At 41.0% G+C, this 19,214-nt stretch overlaps 1 protein-coding gene across 6 annotated transcripts in view; it reads left to right on the plus strand.

Moving 5' to 3' along the window:
- The window catches only part of Cplane1 (ciliogenesis and planar polarity effector 1), an 87,667-nt gene that overhangs the window by 46,081 nt on the left and 22,372 nt on the right, over window positions 1–19,214 (plus strand). For 3 of the 6 annotated variants that reach the window (XM_029543961.1, XM_029543964.1, XM_029543966.1), the window contains exons 27-42: window positions 868–989; window positions 1,804–1,970; window positions 2,491–2,561; window positions 3,221–3,300; window positions 5,528–5,605; window positions 6,157–6,337; window positions 6,542–6,823; window positions 7,578–8,318; window positions 9,601–9,758; window positions 10,568–10,697; window positions 11,497–11,551; window positions 13,187–13,291; window positions 15,589–15,660; window positions 16,954–17,063; window positions 17,408–17,600; window positions 17,801–17,956. In XM_029543961.1, coding sequence (XP_029399821.1) covers window positions 868–989; window positions 1,804–1,970; window positions 2,491–2,561; window positions 3,221–3,300; window positions 5,528–5,605; window positions 6,157–6,337; window positions 6,542–6,823; window positions 7,578–8,318; window positions 9,601–9,758; window positions 10,568–10,697; window positions 11,497–11,551; window positions 13,187–13,291; window positions 15,589–15,660; window positions 16,954–17,063; window positions 17,408–17,600; window positions 17,801–17,956 — 2,701 coding nt within the window. The remainder of the gene's footprint in view (window positions 1–867; window positions 990–1,803; window positions 1,971–2,490; window positions 2,562–3,220; window positions 3,301–5,527; window positions 5,606–6,156; window positions 6,338–6,541; window positions 6,824–7,577; window positions 8,319–9,600; window positions 9,759–10,567; window positions 10,698–11,496; window positions 11,552–13,186; window positions 13,292–15,588; window positions 15,661–16,953; window positions 17,064–17,407; window positions 17,601–17,800; window positions 17,957–19,214) is intronic. The other 3 variants (XM_029543965.1, XM_029543963.1, XM_029543962.1) reach the window with 3 other exon arrangements.

Raw genomic sequence — 19,214 nt, forward strand, 5'->3', positions numbered from 1 at the left:
GAGAGAGAGAGAGAGAGAGAGAGAGAGAGAGAGAGAGAGAGAGAGAGAGAGAGAACAAACGAACACATATGCTCACAGAGGCCTGAGGTCAACCTCAGGTGTCATTTCTCAAGTGCCACCCATCTAGTTTTTTCAGACTGGGTCTCACTGACCTGGACCTTGCCAGGAAGATTGGCTGGCTGGCCCGTGAGTCCAGGGATCCTCTCCCTGCCCACGGCTGGGGTTACCGCTGTGTGCCAACGCCCCTGGCTTTGTTCCATGAGTTCTCAGGGTCTAACCTAGGTCCTCAGGCTTACACGGCAAGGGATTTGAGGACAGAGCTACCTCTCCAGTTCCCAGATGGCATTGTAATGGCAAGCAGAAGGGAATGAGTGCATCCCGGTTCTTACTACTGTTGTTTTACGGCCGAAAATAGTTATTATCCGTTAAATATGTGGAAGAATGGTTTTGTTTCTTTCCTTTTTAAAAAATCCCCCAAAAGAGGGTTTCTATGTAGCCCTGGCTGTCTTGGAACTCACTGCTGACCAGACTGGCCTTGACCTCAGAGATCCCATCTGTCTGCTTCTGCTTTCCAAGTGCTGGATTCAAGGTGTGCACCATTACTGCCTGGCTGAAGAATGTGTGTGTGTGTGTGTGTGTGTGTGTGTGTGTGTGTGTGTGTGTGTGATGTAGGAAGTCAAACTTACTTTTTCCTGGTAGACTAAAGATTTGACCATTGCTTCTAGAAACAAATAATTGGAATGTTCAAGTGCAGTAAATAATGAATGTATAAAAGAATCAGTTCTAAATAACATACGAATGATATAAAAGTATGCTTTAAAAAAATGCTGTAATAGTCCATATAAAATTCTAAGATGGCTTCTTTAGGTTCTAGAGCACCGCCGCACTGAGCCTCGGGTGGCAGCTGAGATGGAGAGTGACACGGACGCTGACTGTCCAGCTGCAGTAGCAGCTCAGGAAGGGACCGAGTGCCATCAGAGCCCCTGGAAGTAAGTTGCTGTGTCTAACCTCCTCCTCAGGAAAGTCTGCTGGCTTAGGAAGGAGACCTGAGCTCTTGAAAGTGAGAAGAAGGAACATTTCTCTGAAGGACAGGAACAGACTGTAAGCTTCCTGAAGTGTTTACTCCACATGGGTCTAGCATGTCTTTCCTGAGGGAGGAACTACTTCCTTCTGAAAGTCCCCTTTACTATGAGACAACAGTAGGAGCAGTATTATTTGAGAACAGTCAGTCAGACTTCTGTCACTGTGCTGATAAACATGAGGTGGGCAGCTTACAGAGAAGGTTTATCTAGCCCACAGTATTAGAGGTTCCACGATATGGCTGGTGGCTTTATTACTTTAGGTCTATACTGAGACAGGATGTCATGATGGAAGTACATGGGAGAGGAAGGGCTGGGACTCATCATCCTATTCAAAGGCGCACGTTCAGCAACCTGCAAACCTCCCCACAGTTCCTCCCTCTCAGTGCAGCCACCACCACCCAGCACTGCTGCTCTCTGAGCTAAGCCTTGGACAGCAGGAGCCTCGGACGGACAGTAACCTGCATATGATGAATACCATAGCAAAAGCATGACAACTCTTTTGTGAAGACACGAATTTTGCATAAGCTGAATTTACTCTATTGTTTTGAGTAAATGAAAGCTAGGCCCTTCCATGTATCAGAAATATAAGAAACATTTTTTAAAAGCTTAGAAAATATGAAAATGAAATTTGTTTCTTGTTGAAAAAATGAATTAAATGTTGAAAAATTCTTTGTTTGTCTCTGAAACTGGATTCTAATTTTCATGGCTCCATTTTTGTTAGTAGAATGCCAGCTGAAGCAGAAAACAGTGGAGTGAAAGACACTGATGATGAGATTATTCCTGTTACTTTGGGGACTGAGAGAGAGCTTGTGCATGCTGACAAGAGTCATTCCGAAGTAGAGTCATCTACACAAGATGAGATGGATGTGCATATCTCAGACTCTGAAGGTCAGTTCATACAGGTCATAATTTCCATTGGCATTACTAATTTATCATTAATAACATCCAAAATAACTCTTTTATTCTTAAATATATTTGCCTGGAACATAGCTTATAACTAAAAGATTTGTGGTATCTTTTGAAATGCAAGCATATTAACTTACTTATAACTTGATTTTCTAATAGAACCGAGAATATGCACGACATTTTTATATTAGTCGGTTTCTTACCATGCCTGGGCAGTGACTCCTTGGAACAAACTGTGGGTCTCTCCCCAGCAGTCACACTTGAGACAGAACTCCAGGAGCTCTGCTTGGACTTACACAAACTAGTCAAGGTCTCTCGGGGCTCTCCTGGATTTTACTTGGTAAAGATGTAGTTACTAGGTGTTTTTTGAAATATATTTGTATGAGGTTAGAAAATGTTTCTGTCATATTATTTCCTGCAGTATCTCCTAAACCTTAGAGAGAGAGAAAATGAAAAGTTTATCTTTAACGTTCAGCATTCCCTTCATTTCTAATCCTTCTAGAAGGACCCGTTGAGAGTCTGAGAGGTCCCAGTGCTGTCATCTGCATGCCAGCATCACAGCTCTCATCAGAGGTAAGCCCACGAGCAGCACACATGAGTGTGTGACTGTGACTTGGTGTTTAAATGGCACCTCAGATGCTTGCCCCACTGAACAGTATGTTAAGGCAAAGCTGTATCTGGCGCAGGTGCATTGCCCTGTATGCAGAGTGCTGAATTTCTCTTTCTCTGAGATTCTATTACATGTGCTGGGCTTTCAGACACTGAAACGTTCCATTTCCTGAAGTAGCAAGCTGGTCAAGAGTGTGGGCGTGTCCTTGCTTATGAAGTGGGTTCAGTTTCAGTGTGATTTGCAGTTTCTATGTATTATTTGTTTTCTCAAATCCAAATTTCTAAGTGGAACATAGATCTTTCCTGTTGTTTTAACATTTATTTAAAGAAAGTGTTGGGTTTCCCTCATTTTGTGGCAGTTTTCACAAGTTAATTTACTTGTGATTTATAAAACCAACACCTCATCTTTCTACTTTAATGGACTCAATAGCTCATCCTGATGGGCTCAAGGCAGTTCACATGTGTAAGGACTTGCTCAGATCAGGACGGAGCCTTTTAAGGATCATTTTGTCACTTGCTTTTTAGACTGGCATTTAATGTAAAATTCAAAATACACAGCAACAGTCATGCATGTGTGCCTCACCTCTTCTCATTGTGGGAATGGGCACTGTTGACTTTTACAGCTTTCCGCAGAAGAGACTCAGTGTTCCAGGAAAGAACCACGAGAGACCAGCGTGGATACAAAATTGACAGAACAGGAAGGGTAAGGAGAAGAAAGTATGACATGTGTCTTTGTCACTTTTCTATTGCTGTAAAGCAGCACCATTACTAAGGCAACTCTTATAAAACAAACCATTTAACTGGATGCTTGCTTACAGTTTTAGAGTCCAGGATCATCATAGCACTGGAGCAGTAGCCGAAAGCTTTCCATCCTGATCCACAGGCAGCAGAGTGAGAGTGAGAGTGAGAGTGAGAGAGAGAGAGAGAGACAGACACAGACACAGACACAGACACAGACAGACGGAGGGATGGATAGACAGATGGACAGAGGAAGGGGGGGAGATGGAAAAGTGGAGTGGGAGATGGAGGGAGAGAGGGGAAGGGGAACAGGGCCTGCCATGGGGTTTTGAAACCTCAAGCCCAGTGACGTAACTCTACCAAGGCCACACCTCCTCCACCAAGGCCAGCTCCCAACAGTTCCACAGTTAGACAAAGCATTCAAACACACGAGTGTATGGGGGCCTTTCTCTTCAAACCACAACAACATGATTATAAGCTGTTTAGTTTAGTCTTAGTGAAGCCTTCAGACATTTTCATAATTTATATATTTTAGGTTGGTATTACTGCTTTTATTTATAATGACAGTGAATTGTTTTTGGTAAATGTAATCATTGGTAGAAGTAATTGGGTTTTTTTGCCTTTCTCCTCTTATCACTCAGCCTTACCAAAATGAATTCTTTCTGTACCTATAAAGAGGCCAGGGTTTATTCATGTACTAATTAGGGAAGTAGAAGACCATTGTGCATCATAATACAGCCTTCATTGTTCTGTCTTGGTTGCTGTGTTCTGTCCATTAGGGCTCCACACAATGTTCATAATTTGCTTCTGGCACTTCACTGTCTCAGGGAGAGGGGGGAATTTTAGAAAATGTAGGGGCTGGTGGATAGTCGAGCCAGTTAACTGCCTGTCATAGAAGCAGGAGGACCTGAATTTCATCCCTAGTGCCCATGTAAAAAGCGTGTATGATGGCACTCACTTAGGATTCCAGTGCTGGGTCAGTGGAAGTGGGCAGATCCCTAGGACCAACTGGCCAGACAGCTGCACCTCATTGCCAAGGCCCTGTCTCCCAAAACAGAGTGACCCCTTCCTGAGGAACGACACCCAGGTTGACTGGCCTCTGTCCATACCCATGCTCCCGCACACCACCCCACACAAGCCACACGAGTGGTCCCNCCCNCCCACCCCCACCCCCGCTTCTCTCTCTCTGCTTGACACAAGCCGTAGTTACCTGGCTAGAGTAACTCGGCTGAGAAAACATTTATCATATTGCTTATAGATAGTGTATAGGGCGTTTTGTTGATTGATGATGGATGTAAGAAAGCAGAGTGAGCAAGCCAGAAAGTAAGCAGTTCCTCCACAGCCTCTGCTTAGTTTCTGACTCCAGATTCCTACCCTGGCTTCCTTCTGAGGTCCTGGGAAGTGAAATAAACTGTTTTCCTAGCCAAGTTGGCTTGGCGAGTTTTTATCACAGCTATAGAAACCTAAGACACTTGATAAAAAAAGTAACATTAGACTCCTTTTTCTCAGATCACAGATTTTATTTCTATTTTGAAAAGTCAATACAATTTTTTTGTTTTGTTTTTGAGACAGGGCTTTACTGTGTTGACATGGCTGACCTAGAACTTGTGTGGACCTGGCTGGCCTCTCAAGTGCTGGGACTGAAGGCATATGCCACCATAGCCAGCTGAGACATTTTCCATTGAGGTGCTGTGGATCGTTTCTAGGGCCTTATACACGATGGACAAGCATGTTACAAATGAGCTGTATTTCCTGTCCTCTAAGGGATACATTTAAAGCCCTGTGATACCAGTATAAGTATTAGTATTAAGTATTCATATTTGTAAAACAATCTTCACAGTTTCAAATATAACCGTAGATTCTTTGCTCTGAGTAAAGTACTATTTACTCTATGGAACTGTGGGTCATAGGCGGCTGGCTTCATGTCCCCTAGCTTTAGATTGTGTTTTTGTTGCTAAGCAGTCGGTGCTGCTCAAGTTGTGTCCTAAGTCATCGAGTCTTTGCTGTGGTTTGAATCTGGGACTAATTACTATGGAGACCAGTGAAAACAGATTGTGATTATGAGCTAAGCACTGCAGCATTATTAGAGGAGTAGATTCTTAGGTGGTGGAGCAGGAGTCATGTGTGCTCCTAATCACTTATTAGAAAGTGTAAAGGATAGCGTGCGCCTAATCACTTATTTCTATTTGTAGTACCGTTGAAGCCTTGTCAGAATCTGCACATATCGTTCCTCAGTCATTTTGTATAGATGCAAATTCAGAAACTTCTAGGTAAGAATTTTTATCTACTGTACAATTTTAAAATCATGAATTAAAAATAAGAGAACATACTCCTATGCTAGCCTGAAATAATTGCAACATGTTTGTTCTAAACACTAAGAAAATCGGTAAAAGTAATGTGATACATTGAAAAAGCAACATAGGCAAAAGTTTTGAGACCTCAAGTAATTATTTACAGATTTTCCTATATCTGTGTTTTAAAGAAATGAACTATGTTGGAACAATCTTTTCAGAAAAAAGAAAATCCAGTACTAGATATATTATTGAAATATTGTTCCCATTTATCATCTGATCCCTAATATAAGAAATGCTTTTAGCCCATTTTAATATTCTTTCCTTCATTTTGCAGTACTGGGTGTTGAACCTAAAGCCCCAAGCAGACTAGATAAACTGTCTACCACTGAGCTACCTTAACCCAGTGCTGTCCAAGAAAACATGGTGTCTAAATATTTAGGTTATAGACAACCGATTGTTTTTGTTTGTTTGTTGTTGTTGTTGTTATTATTATTGATTAATGTTTTTATTTAAATGTCGTCACACAGTGCACAGATTTCTGACCTTAAAGAAAAATCACCCACAGTTCCACCGCTCATGTCAAATGGAGCCCGGGTTACTTCACAGACACCTCAGAAGACTCAGGGCAATGAACACGGGGTTCAGTTACCAGATTCTTCTGATTCTGTTAGGCAGATGCTCCAAGATGAGATGTTTAAATTAGTTCAGGTGAGCATGTGGCTATGTAAGTAAATCTCTACCTTATATATAATTTAAAATTCGTAAATTCATAGAAGTAGAGTAGTCAAAATGGAATTCCATGCATTTCTCTATCCTTATGAGTCTCCGGATGTCATTTAACATTTGAGAATGTGGCTCTTAACTGTGACATCTTCTTTTCATTGTTTTTAAGATCTTTTTGTTTTATTCTAGCTCCAGCAGATCAATTTTCTGAGCCTGATGCAAATAGTGGGACCATCGGTTGCTAATCTCCCAGACATGCATGGACTTCTTCAGCAGGCTCAGTCTGTGCGTTCTGGGGAAAGCCAAGTATCAAACTCCACCAGGAGCGATTGTATTGAAGTCAACAGCAGACAGAGAGTTTGGGCCAAAGCACAATCCACGGGAGAGTGCCCCAGGGAGCCTGGCAAGAACAGCCCACCAGACCACGAAAGAATTAACCAGCCTGATCAAGATAGTAGTGGAGATACACAGGTAACTCACACTGAGATGCAAACCCAGTGGCAACGTGCTTGCTGAAGGCTTGAGTTCATCCCTCACAGCAGTGTTAAAGATGTCAGGCATGGGGTTGCATACTTAACATCCCAGTGCTGAGGAGGTAGTGACAGTCAGAGCCCTGTGCATCACTGGCCAGAGCCTAACCTGCTGGGTGAGGACATGCCACTGAGAGAACCTGTTTTAAAGCAACAACAACAACAACAAAACAACAACAACAACAAAAAAACAAAGCAAAGGAATAGTGGGAGGCACCTAAAGAGTGACAGTTATTTTATTCTGGCTTGAAGTGTGCAGTCAGTCACAGTCACAGGAAAGGAATACCCGCCTCATTTGCTTATGCTCTGCTCCCTTCTGCACTTTACACAGTCTGGGAGCCCCGTGCCTAGGGATGATGCCAGGAGCTAGGGCTGGGTCCTCCCATGTCAGGTAACTTAATTAAGACAGTATCCACAGAGATGGCTATAGACCAACTCAGTGTAGACAACCTGTTCATTAAAATTGATTTTTCTGGTGATTCTAGATTATCTTGACTTGACAATTAAGGCTAGTCATGCACACAATGTAGATAGCATTTGTGTCCGTCTCAGTTAATTGTTGGCTTTTTAAATTTGAATAAATGTATTTTTTAGCAATTTTTCTAAGATACTATTTATTCAAATCATACTGAATGTTATTTACAAAATAAGGAATTTGTAATATATTCTAAATGTATATAATATTTTTCTTTCAGGATATTCCGCATGGGAGTGTTCCTTTGTGTCAATTAGATGGCCAGTCTAAGGTGAGAGGACAAGCTGGAGCACCTAGAAGCTTCGCACCTCCTTCCTTCTCCCCTGCTCCTGCTGCAGATAGCGGCCTCCAGCTTTTGTTCACACCTGCTGCAGTCCAGAAGCCACCTCAGCTGATCCCACCTGCCCGAGCAGGCACTCCCGGCCGTGGCTTTCCTCTGCTTCATTTTCAGCCCAAGCGTGACTTCAAGCCCCTTTCCTTACCTATAGGGAGAATTCCACAAGTTCCTTTCAGGCCCCAAGCCCAACCAAAAGAGGCTTGGAGCCCATCGGACTCTTGCCAACCTCCTGTGTCTCAGAGAACAGTGCATACCACATTACCATCTCCTTCAGATTGGAGCCACTGTAATGCTGAAGCCATGAGAAAAGCAGAGGCTATCCTCACCGGCATCCCGAAGCATGTGAACGTGGGTCAGTACATTGGGCAAGGGTACTTGACACCTCAGCAGGATTGCTCAGTATTTATAAAGCCAGAAAATGTGTTTGATGTTAAACCAAGGCCCCCTGAGACAGCTCTTCAGAATTCTTTTGGACTTCCTTTATTACACCTGCAGTTTAAGCCTCCTTATGTATTCTCAGCACCACCAAGAGCATGCAGTAGATTTCCCTCAGTACCTGGCACAGAAGGAAGAAATCATCCGCAACTGTCATTACTTCATCCATGCTTGCCCCCAGAGAATACGGTAATGACTTTCTGTGTGACTGATATGCACCATGTACATGCTGTGAGCACACATTTGAATATTAAAGGGCTGCTTGTATAAACTAGTTCTCTTCTACCCTGTGGGTCCTGGGAATCAGACTCAAGTCCCTGCTGGTCAGCTAACACTCTTACCTGCTGAGCTGTTTCTCAGCCTATTTCTTAAGAGATTCTTCTGTTACAGACAACAGCATAAAAGTCAGGTTTAAAATAATTTTATGTTTTAAATTTTTAGGTATTTTGTATGCATACCAGAAGCAACACTTTTATATGTTTTTTTTTTTTTGCACAAAGAAGATAATAAGTAATATAAATTTACCATGTACTCTATGCTCGTATGTGTGAGTGTGTAGGGGTGTGTGTGTGTTTGTGTGTGTGTGTGTGTGTAGCAAGTGCACATAGTGTGTTTGAAGTTTCTATCAATATTGTTATCAAGTCTATTTCAGATAAAAGTTTTTAAGTACAAGCCAGCTTTTCAGTAGCATTTCACATAGAGACAGTAGCTTTATAAATCCACTAAGTCCTCCTCAAAGATCCTACCTTGATTTATGAAACTCAGATAGTTTAGCTTGTAACTGTGTCAGTTAGTAGTACGTACTAGGTAGTAATTGAGTAACTTGTTCTGTGCTATACTTTATTTCTCCCAGACGGTACTGTGAAAAAGAAGTGCTTATTCATGGAGAAGTATTAACCATGCCTCTTTTCCTTGACATATTAAGAACAGAAGAGAGGATCAATGATTCAGAAATTTTATTATTTTGAGAATAATTTTAAAGGTTTTTTTTAATTAGAATAATATGCTAAAACCCAAATTCTTCTGATAACCCCTGTTTAAGGATCATCAGAATATGCGGATATGCTTACTTCATTTATAATATTTAAGCCATTACATTCTACATCATATTTATAGTCAATTAAATGCCACACATATTTCCCTCATGGGGAGGAAGAGTTTATATGGAAATGCAGTTTAGAAGAAGGGATGTCAAGATGACTCAGTTGAGGGCCAGGAAGCAGCTCACTGGCCGAGTACTGACTTAGCTTGCTCTGGGTCCTGAGTTAGTTTCCGGGGAGAAAATAAAAAAGACCTGTATGAGAGTTTAACAGCCTTCTCTCGCTGTCTAGGACGTAGGTAGTTACGCTTCCTGTCTCAGTCGACTCATTGGATTGGATGTGTTCTGTCTCTTATGTGTCTTAGTTTAATTTAAATGTTTTCATTATTTTTCAGCATAATTGTGAATTTGAGTTATCTTTTCTTTTTGTAGTATAAGAAGCCCCAACTTATCCCACTTGAAAATCTCCTGGCATTTAAAAGAAGCCAACAAAAACTAGCACACAGTGTATTTGAACAAGGTGATTCTGCTCATCTGCAGTTCCTAAAAGTCACTATGGGAGCATCTGAGATAACACAAGGAAAGAAGAGGCAAGTTCTGAATGAGACATCTTCTGATGAGTCGTGTACCCAAGTCAGTCCCTTCACAGGGCACAACTACGTGTGGCTGTGTCCTTGTCATTTGCCATGTGTTTAATCTTATAGTTTGGAAAGATTTACTCTATTGTGAGAGGTGGGATCCCTCCACCCCCACCCCCCGGTCCATTTTTCTATTTTTCTTAAAGTTTTCCTTCTTACCTTTCATGGCTGGAGTGTTTTTCTTCGTGTTCCTGTGACAGAATGAAGTTACGTTTTGTAGCACAAATCTTTGGGATCGGGTGAAATCCCATGTGCAGCTAACCAGAATTTGTCTTTACTCACTCTGCCACACATCCCCAGACTGTTACAGTGTGAAGTGTTTCATATCTACACACACATGAGGCATGTGCATGTAGAAGCAAGGCTGCCCCAGACTAACTGAAGAGCAGCTATTGTAGTCTTGGCCCTGAGGTGGGTGATACAGGACATGTGTTTAAATGCCGTCCTTTCTGCCTCCAGTGCTCCCTGCTGAGGTCTTTATTTAGCCTCTTCATGGAGCTCAGTGGAGGGTTTTCATGGGGTTTCTGGCACCAGAAGAGTGTGAAACTGTTTAAAAGGTGTATATCTATCCCCAGATTCCAGTGACCAGTTCAGAATACTTAATTCAATGCCAACTGTAGTTGCTTGTATTCTAGCAGAATATCTTGTTTGTTAAATCTGAATGAAATGGATCTTCAGCAGTTGTTTTCATATAGCAAGTCACAGATGAGAACCTAAAGTTACTCTAAAGGAAACCATGTTCTCCCCGTTGTCTTGTACAGGCAAAGCAGGCGAACCAAGAGGGAGCTGCAGGAAGGAAGAGCTCAGAAGCCGAGAAGAAAACCAAGTGTTAGCTTCCGACCAGAGGACTCCCTCATTAGCAATGACTCAGAAGTCGTCATGGAGCCCAAGGTAAAAAACGGCCATAGTCGACTCTTTCCTCGCTTGCATGGAACAGTTGGGTGTTTGTTTGTGGCTGTAGCCTGTGCTGGAGTTTCAGGCCATTGAGAGTTTGGCCATAATACACGAGAGCCCAGCTGATTCTGTCCACAAATGGACACCCTCTTCTATGGAGGTGAAAAACATCTGGACAGCTCTCTGAAAAGACTGCAGCTTAGAGCCTCTGCCTGGTGACTTGCTGTGTGTGATGTCACTCTGGGCTTTTTCTCTGTCTCAGTGCACATAGTGATCATTTTCTGTCAAAGGCTGAGGTGTCTCTAGCGTTATCAGATAGATTTGGTATGTAACCTGTAAATCAAACCTATTTAACCATTCATTCAATTCGGAACAAGCATTAAAGAGGTACATATTTGACTTATGTATATGTTCTTTAAGCCATGCTTTTTCATTAAGTCCTCTCACGAGTGTGTCTGGAGGCACTTAGTCAGATGTCTTCCGAGTCCATTGAGGACTTTAACAGGACAGGGGTATAGTTTGACCATCAAGTCTACCCTGCTGTGGAGATTTGTACATGGTACATTAGTAAGCTGGTATTAGATTGGTAATATTTTTTTATTACTTGTAGATTTCATGAACTTTTTGTACAGTTGCTTTGACAGAATAAATAACTTGATAGAGTAAGTAGTTTAACCTAAAATGATAGGAATTGAATCTATAAAGAATTCAATCTTTATAGCTATTAGATCTATTTTTCAAAAATAATAAATGTCTTTGAGTTATTAATAGAGTAATTATTTTGTACTCCATTTAGGAACAACTAGGACATCATGATTCTCAGCATTTGGATAAGTTTGACATTCCTTTTGGTATGTATACAAATGACTAATGTAGTGTCTAAGTTTAGTGTTAAGTCGGCTGTTTAGAAGTAAAGGTAATAAGGCCGGGCATGGTGACACATAGCTTTGATCCCAGCACTTAGAAGGCATAGGCAGGTGGATCTCTGAGTTTCAGGTCTACAATTCAAGATCCTGGTCAGTCAGGGCTATACAGAGGAACCCTGTCTCAGGAATTTTTAAAAAAAGGAAAGAAATTAATATAAAAATAAGGGTATATTAATGTCTTCATGTTCTATTGCTGTGAAGAGATACCATGACCACACAAGTCTTTTGTTTAATTTTTGTTTTCAAGATATGGTTTCTCTGTGTATCCCTGCCTGTCCTGGGACTCACTTCATAGAGCAGGCTAACATCAAACTCAGAGAGCCTTCTGCCTCTGCCCCTGCCTCCTGAGTGTTGGGGTCCAGGGTGAGCATCACCACTACGTAGCAGTGAAACTCTTACAAAAGAAAGCATTTAATTGGAACAGCTCATTATCATCGTGGCAGGAAACATGAGTGGTACAATGGCTCTGGAACAGTAGCTGAGAGCTACATCCACAAGCAGGGGGAGAGAGAGAGACAGACAAAGAAACAAAGACATACACAGAGCTGGTGTGGGCTTTTGAAACATCAGAACCTATTCCCAGGGACACATTTCCTCCAACAAGACCACACCTCCCAATCCTTCTAATCCTTTCAAACAGTTCCAGTCCATGGTGACTAATTGTTCAAATATATGAGCTTATGGGGCCATTTTTATTCAAACCACCACAGTAACTTTCCTATTCTACTTAACAAGGTGGAGAGTCTTTGTACTTTGTGTTTTATCCAGTAGAGTAATGGTTGACATCAAGGCCTGCTCTAAACCATGCCTGAGTTTATGAATCTAGTTTTACTGAAACATAGCCTCTCACAGCTTTCTGACCATAACAAAGTAGAGGAGTTTCTGCAGAGAAAGTTTGCTAAGCTCTGCAGTAGACTGATGTAGTTTATTAGTATGTCAAATAGAATAAAAAAGGCCTAAATAAGGAAATTATGGGAGAATATGCCCAAAATTGAATTTGTCATAGAACATACACATATGTTAAAAAATAGTAATCAGTTCAGAACAGTGTCACTTATATGATGCCATTTTTAAATGAATGTATAGTACACCAGTGGATGTATATTGTTATAACAAAGAACATTTCTCCATTTATATTAATATTAACCTAACCAAAACCCCCCCAAATTCTGCCTTTTACTTTCCCTTATTGCCTAGTAACCAGTCCTAGCCTTTCTTACCTCTTTTGTAATACTGCTACAGAAGCCTTATCTGACTGTTTTCAGCTTTATCCATTCAAATCTACTTTCCACATGTTGGATGGGGTGGGTTTTCTACAATAACGATCTCATCACTTTGCTTCTACTGGATCTTCATTAAGCTAGAGCAGAAGGCTCTAGGTTTCTGGGTGTGACATATAGTGTCCTCTACAAGTGTGGGTTTGATTCATTGTGTCTTCAAGCTGTAGTTTACGCAGTACCTCATGTAGATAACATCCCAGCGCCCACCTCCAGTCACTGTGCTTCCACTGACAACGTTGGCTCTCAGTGATTGCTTTCTGCATTTTGTTTTATATTTAAGAAATGTTAGAAGATGATATTAATACTTCAGCAGGACTGCATTTCATGGCCTCTGTACGAAAGAAAGCGGTGGGAAGTCATGACGCAAGTACAAACACAGACCCAGGTAAATACTTTAAAAGTTATGAAACCTCATATATTGCGGCTGGAGGCATAGCTCAGAGGGTAAGAGCAGTTGCTGTTCTTCCAGAGAACCAGTTCGGTTCCTAGCATCCATGTCAGGCAGCTCACAAATAACTTACTTCAGCTCTAGGGAATCCGATGCAGTCCTCTGCCCTTGGCGGGCATCTGTACATAGGTAAGCATACATACTAACATACACAAATTGTTTTTTATATTGATAATCTCATTTATTCATGATGAAACATATCCATCCAATTTTTTTATTACTTTTATTTTTTTTTTTACAGTCCAGTCATTAACCCCCTCCTGGTCCACCCTCTGACAGTTCCTCATCCCATTCCTCCTTCCCCCATCTCCAAGAGGATGTCCCCATCCCACTCTCACCCCACCAGACCTCCCCACTCCCTTGGAGCCTCAAGCTCTTGAGGGTTAGGTGCATCTTCTCTCACTGAGGCCGGACAAGGCAGTCTTCTGCTGTGTATGTGTCAGGGGTCTTGAACCGGCTAGTGACATACACATAATTTTTAAAAATTACATCTTTTAAAAGTTTGCTAAGGTATTATACTTTCTTATTAAGATTTCTTATTAAGACAGTGATTTAAAAGGAGTTTAAAATGATGTGATATTAGATATTTATCCCAAGTTATTCTCATAGGAAAGATTTGAAATAGAGGAGGGGGGATACGAGGAGAAAGGAGGGAGAGAGGCTGTTACTGGGATGTAAAGTGAATGAATTAATTAATGAAAAGGAAACAGCATTTATAATAACTTGAGCTTGAAATTTAAAACAGATTTTTTTGTTGTTGTTGAAAACTAACATGTTACAGATTTCAAGTGGGTACAAATAATGTTGTGAATTAGACCCCTAGGCCATGAGTCTCCCTCACTGGGATTATAGCTCTGGAGTGAGAGGCCCTGGGTTCCAACTGGGAAAGCAGGCATGAGAAGAAGGCTAGATTGTGGTCAGTCTTAGAGCAAATGGCCATGAGGAGGAGGGGACAGAACCTTTCAAGTACTCATGAAATCTCCTCTGACTTTGTCTTCTTATGAAAAGCTTCAGTACTCATTGGTATAATATAGCAAGCTATGAGAAATATGAAATCATACATTCACATACATAGTCAGGTAACAAGCATAGTGTTCTTTGAGACTCTCTGTGCCCCTGGCCCCTGGGTATTCCTGGATCCCTTGCTTTTCCCTGAGAGCTCAACTGTCATGACCCATTGGTGGTTTTACCAGTTACCTTTAGACATCCTGGTAATGTATCATAACATGCTGTTCCTTTGTACTGAATTGCATCTTAGTTCACTTGCAGCAACGTTAAAAGTGATGTGAGTGTGCTCAATCTTGTTGTATAGTCATGTGTACTAATAAAATCAATTCTAATTAAGTGATGTTTAAATATATTAAGTAATAATCCTCACTATGTTGTTACATAATTGTTTAAGTCTAAGAAAATTGGATGGCATAGGACATGTTACAGTCACCTCATGTCTAAAATTACCATTGGGTGCATTTCCTTTGATTTCTACTTACATTATACATTCTCTCTTCTATTGACAAGAGTATTTTATAAGCATATTCCTTTTCTAATATTTAACCAGCTTCTGAATGTTCAGTGCATTGCTGTGTTGGGCAGTTTTTAGAGCTGTTTTCTTTCCTGCCAGAGTCTCATTAGGTGGCTCTGGTGGCCTAGAGCTGGCTGTGTAGACCCAGATGGTCTTGTACTCCCAGGGACTCATCCCGCTCTGCTCCCGAGCACCACAGCTTGTGACTTGTCTTTGCTTTTTTCTTTTGGTTTGTTTGTTTTGTTTTGTTTTGTTTTTCAAGACAGGTTTCTCTGTGTAGCCCTGGCTGTCCTGGAACTCACTCTGTAGACCTGCCTCTGCCTCCCGAGTGCTGGGATTAAAGGTGTCGCCACCACACCTGGCTCTTGTCTTTGCTTGTTTAAGGATTAGGATCTTCTCTGGCATAGTGGCTCATGCTTTTAAACCCAGCACTCAGAGGGTACATGCAGGGGAGCTCTGAGTCTGAGGCTGGCCTGAGCACCATACTGAGCTCCAGGCTAGCCAGGGCTAGAGAGTAAGACCATGTCTCAGAGTTAAATAAAATGAAATCTATAGTCATATTGCTTAAAAATTAAATTAAACTGGCTATCTATTTTTCAGCACCTTTTATATATACTAGCTAATTACCTGGATTTATATATTTAATTTTCCTGTTTGTAAAATTCTTATCCTATTTTTTCTTTTTTCCTCATATATCTGAATTTACCACAAGATAAGGAAGGTACTTCCCAAAAAGCTGATTCTGAAAGTAATAAAAATCCACAAGCCACATCTCCAAGCTCAGGTGAGTGCTGTATGCTCTGAGGTAGGGTCACTTATCAAAGTTATGTCTGCATTAATGCACACTCTCCCTTAGAAAAGCAGTTTAACTGAGGAAGTGGCTTCATAGAGATAGGTTGACAATTTAAATAATTTTTGCTTTATTTTTTTCCTTTGTTTTTTAAAGATAATCTGTCATTAAATTCCATCTTTATTAGCAGTTTTTCAGTAAAGCCAATATGACCAATTTTATTTTACATATGAATTTAAAGTAATACTTTATTAAAAAATAAATGCTAGAAAAGGAGATGTGAATTCTAGTACAAAGCACAGAGCTCAACTGTCTGCTTACCTCTGTAGTGGTAACCCTCTTTATTTACTGTTGAATAAGAAGCAATTAGCTAGTGAAAATCACGTGTTAAAATATTTTAACTATAAAAGTTAGCAGTGAGTCCTATGTAAGAATATCAATTATATCTCAGTGAAAATAAACTATTGCAAGTTTTTAAAATACAGCTAATATGTATGTTTCTTTTAAGTAAATTAATATATTTAAAATAGAAATAGGAATTTATATTCTTTACAATTTTACATAGCTTATTGTCCATGGATGTTATTGATAAAAGTAGTTTTTGTCTTTGATTATAAATTGTCCTATGAGCCGGGCGTGGTGGCGCACGCCTTTAATCCCAGCACTCGGGAGGCAGAGGCAGGCGGATTTCTGAGTTCGAGGCCAGCCTGGTCTACAAAGTGAGTTCCAGGACAGCCAGGGCTATACAGAGAAACCCTGTCTCGAAAAACCAAAATAAATAAATGAATAAATAAATAAATGAATAAATAAATAAAAATTGTCCTATAGGGCTGGTGAGATGGCTCAGCGGGTGAGAGCACTGGACTGCTCTTCCAAAGGTGCAGAGTTCAAATCCCAGCAACCACATGGTGGCTCAAACCATCCTTACTGCTTGTGGACGTTGTACATCGTGGTGCGCACTAGGCTCCGCACCACGATGTACAACGATCACCCTTAGACTAGATTTTTTTTTTTTTTCTGAGACAAGGTATCTGTGTAGCCCTGGCTGTCCTGGAACTCACTATGTAGATCAGGTTTGCTTGGAACTTAAGAGATTCCACCTGCCTCTGCCTACTGAGTGCTGGGCTTAAAGGTGTGCACCACCACTACCTGGCAGTTCAATTTTCTTTAATCTATTTAGATTTGTAAGAAATATACATTTTATGTTGTTTATTGCAAATGTATTCTTAGAAACTTAATGACTGCAGACATGTTTAACCTTTCTGACTTTCTTTCCTTAATTTCCAGGCCATGAACCATTAAAAGTTCCACAGCTTTTGATCCCAGACATATATCTAAATGTCAGACTTCCCAGTGGAATAGCAGAGAAACCTTTGTCTCCTTCCCCACCTCACATGGTAATAGCCTTGGTCTGTGCATTGGATTTTAATAATAACCATGTGTCAAAACTTACTATGGTCATCCATATAGTGCCCCATTTTATAGGTGAAATGAATATAAAAATCCGTATACCTTTGTAAGAAAATTAGTTTAAGTGTTATGCCTTCTAGTATTGTAAACTAGAACCAGGAACACACTTGGTGCTGCTTTCTCCAAGTTAGGCATGCGTCCTCTTGTTAATAATAAGAGGAGTGATGAACTGTACTGCCACCACCCCTTTTATGGTCATCTAAAGTAAAAAAAAGAAGAAGAAGAAAAAAGAAAAGAAAAAGAATGATCACTCTCTCTGTGTTTGACTCAGGCTGGACACACGTATATAGATGTGGTTGACATTGAAGCTGATGATCTGTTGGGATTGCCTGCCTGTGAAGGGCCTTCAGATGAAGTTACCAAGCAGCAAAGCCACCCTCCACACGTTCCATCGTCGGCAGAGTTACATTGTATGGCAGCTTCAGTTGCCAGTGCTGTTCCCCCTCATACTTTTCAGAGTCAAGGTAATATTTTTTCTTACTTTAAAACAAATACACTAAAATGTATCAATCAATGTACACTATCAATCTCACCCTAAGTCTTGTAGATTTCCTCCAGATATGGTGCCCTTTGGCCTGCTTCTGTTCATATTTGGAAATGCTCTGTTAGCTTTCCAGATGCCAGGCCTAGACACTGACCCTCAGAGTTTGTGTACTCTTGATAGAATCTGCAAGCTCTACTCGGGGTTTAATTTCTGAACCTGAACCTGCAAAAGTGACCCAATCCTGTCAGAGTGGGGAAAGCTGGGGAAAAAGTGTTATCGAAGCAAAGGAGCCCGAGAGTCCCTCAGTGAAGCCATCCGACAGACAGCAGGACAGAGGTAAACAGCCAGGATGTACTGCATGACCCGTGCTCCCTGCATTCCTTTTACATAAGATGGACGTGTTGCTACTTGATCTTTGCAAAAGCACTTGAAAGAGAAAGGGTAAGGTATATAAATGAGGTGCAGCCAGGGCGCCAAGCCTGGGACCCTTAGTAGTTTGCAAGGAGACTTCAGAAGTACCCCTGCACACCTTTCCCAAGGTAGGTAATAAGGCTGGAAATAAACATCTTGTAAGAGCCCTTTAGTAGTTTGATGTTTTAAAGGAATTTTCATCTTTGAAAAGAAGGGAACTTCTGGGCAGTAAAAGCACTTATGCTTTCAAGCCTGATAACTTGAGGTCAACCACAGATCCCAGGATAAAAGTGTCCTATGCCCTTCATACTCATACAGTGCCACACACACTTCCCACTCTGCACAGCGCTTGTGCGCGTGCACGCACACACGCATGCATGCACACACACACAAGATAAAATACATGTGTAGGAAATTCTGTAATAGTACAAAGGAAATACACAGACATGGTAACCAACTAGTAATAGGTTTTTGGTTTTTTGGGTTATTTTATTTTTTGACATTGTAATATAATTACATCATTGCCTGTCCTTTCTCTCCCTTCAGATCCCCCCATATTCCCTTCCTTGGTCTCTTTCTCTTGGTTCATGGGCTCTTTTTCATGAATTGTTCATGACTATGTGTCTATGTATAAGCATATAAATATTTCTAAATTCAACCAGCTCCTTTCCTTACATGCCAAGGCCATGTTTTCTGCTGTATGTTTTTTTCCTTTAAGTCTGTGTGCACCAGATCTTCCTGAGGGAGATAAGAGGTAGTACTTCAGGCTGCTGAGAACTAGGATTAATAGACAGATAATAAAAAATATGAGAGCCAGCTGAAGCAGGCGTAAGCAGGGCAAGATCAGCACTACAACATCTTCTCTTGGGAAGGCCCAACCAGGACTAGGGCCAGAGACCATTGAAAAACCACCATTTATATTTGTTTATAATTCTCGGTTTTCAGAGCACTTCATTGCAAACCTTGAACTCCATAAAACTTCTGTGAGCTAAATGCAGTAGGCAAAAATCTGTTTTTGATGAATTTCTCATTGTGTAACTAATTAGGAACCCAGTACTAGGAGTGAAAAAGTAATTGCAGATTGTCAGCCTGTGGGCAGTGGCTGTGGAGAAAGGAAGACAGAGGAGTAAAGGGATGGTCAGGGCAGACTTGTCAGTGCTGTGAGGAGAAAGGAAGACAGAGG

This window comes from Mus pahari, chromosome 11, assembly GCF_900095145.1.
Source record: "Mus pahari chromosome 11, PAHARI_EIJ_v1.1, whole genome shotgun sequence".
Lineage (NCBI taxonomy): Eukaryota > Metazoa > Chordata > Mammalia > Rodentia > Muridae > Mus > Mus pahari.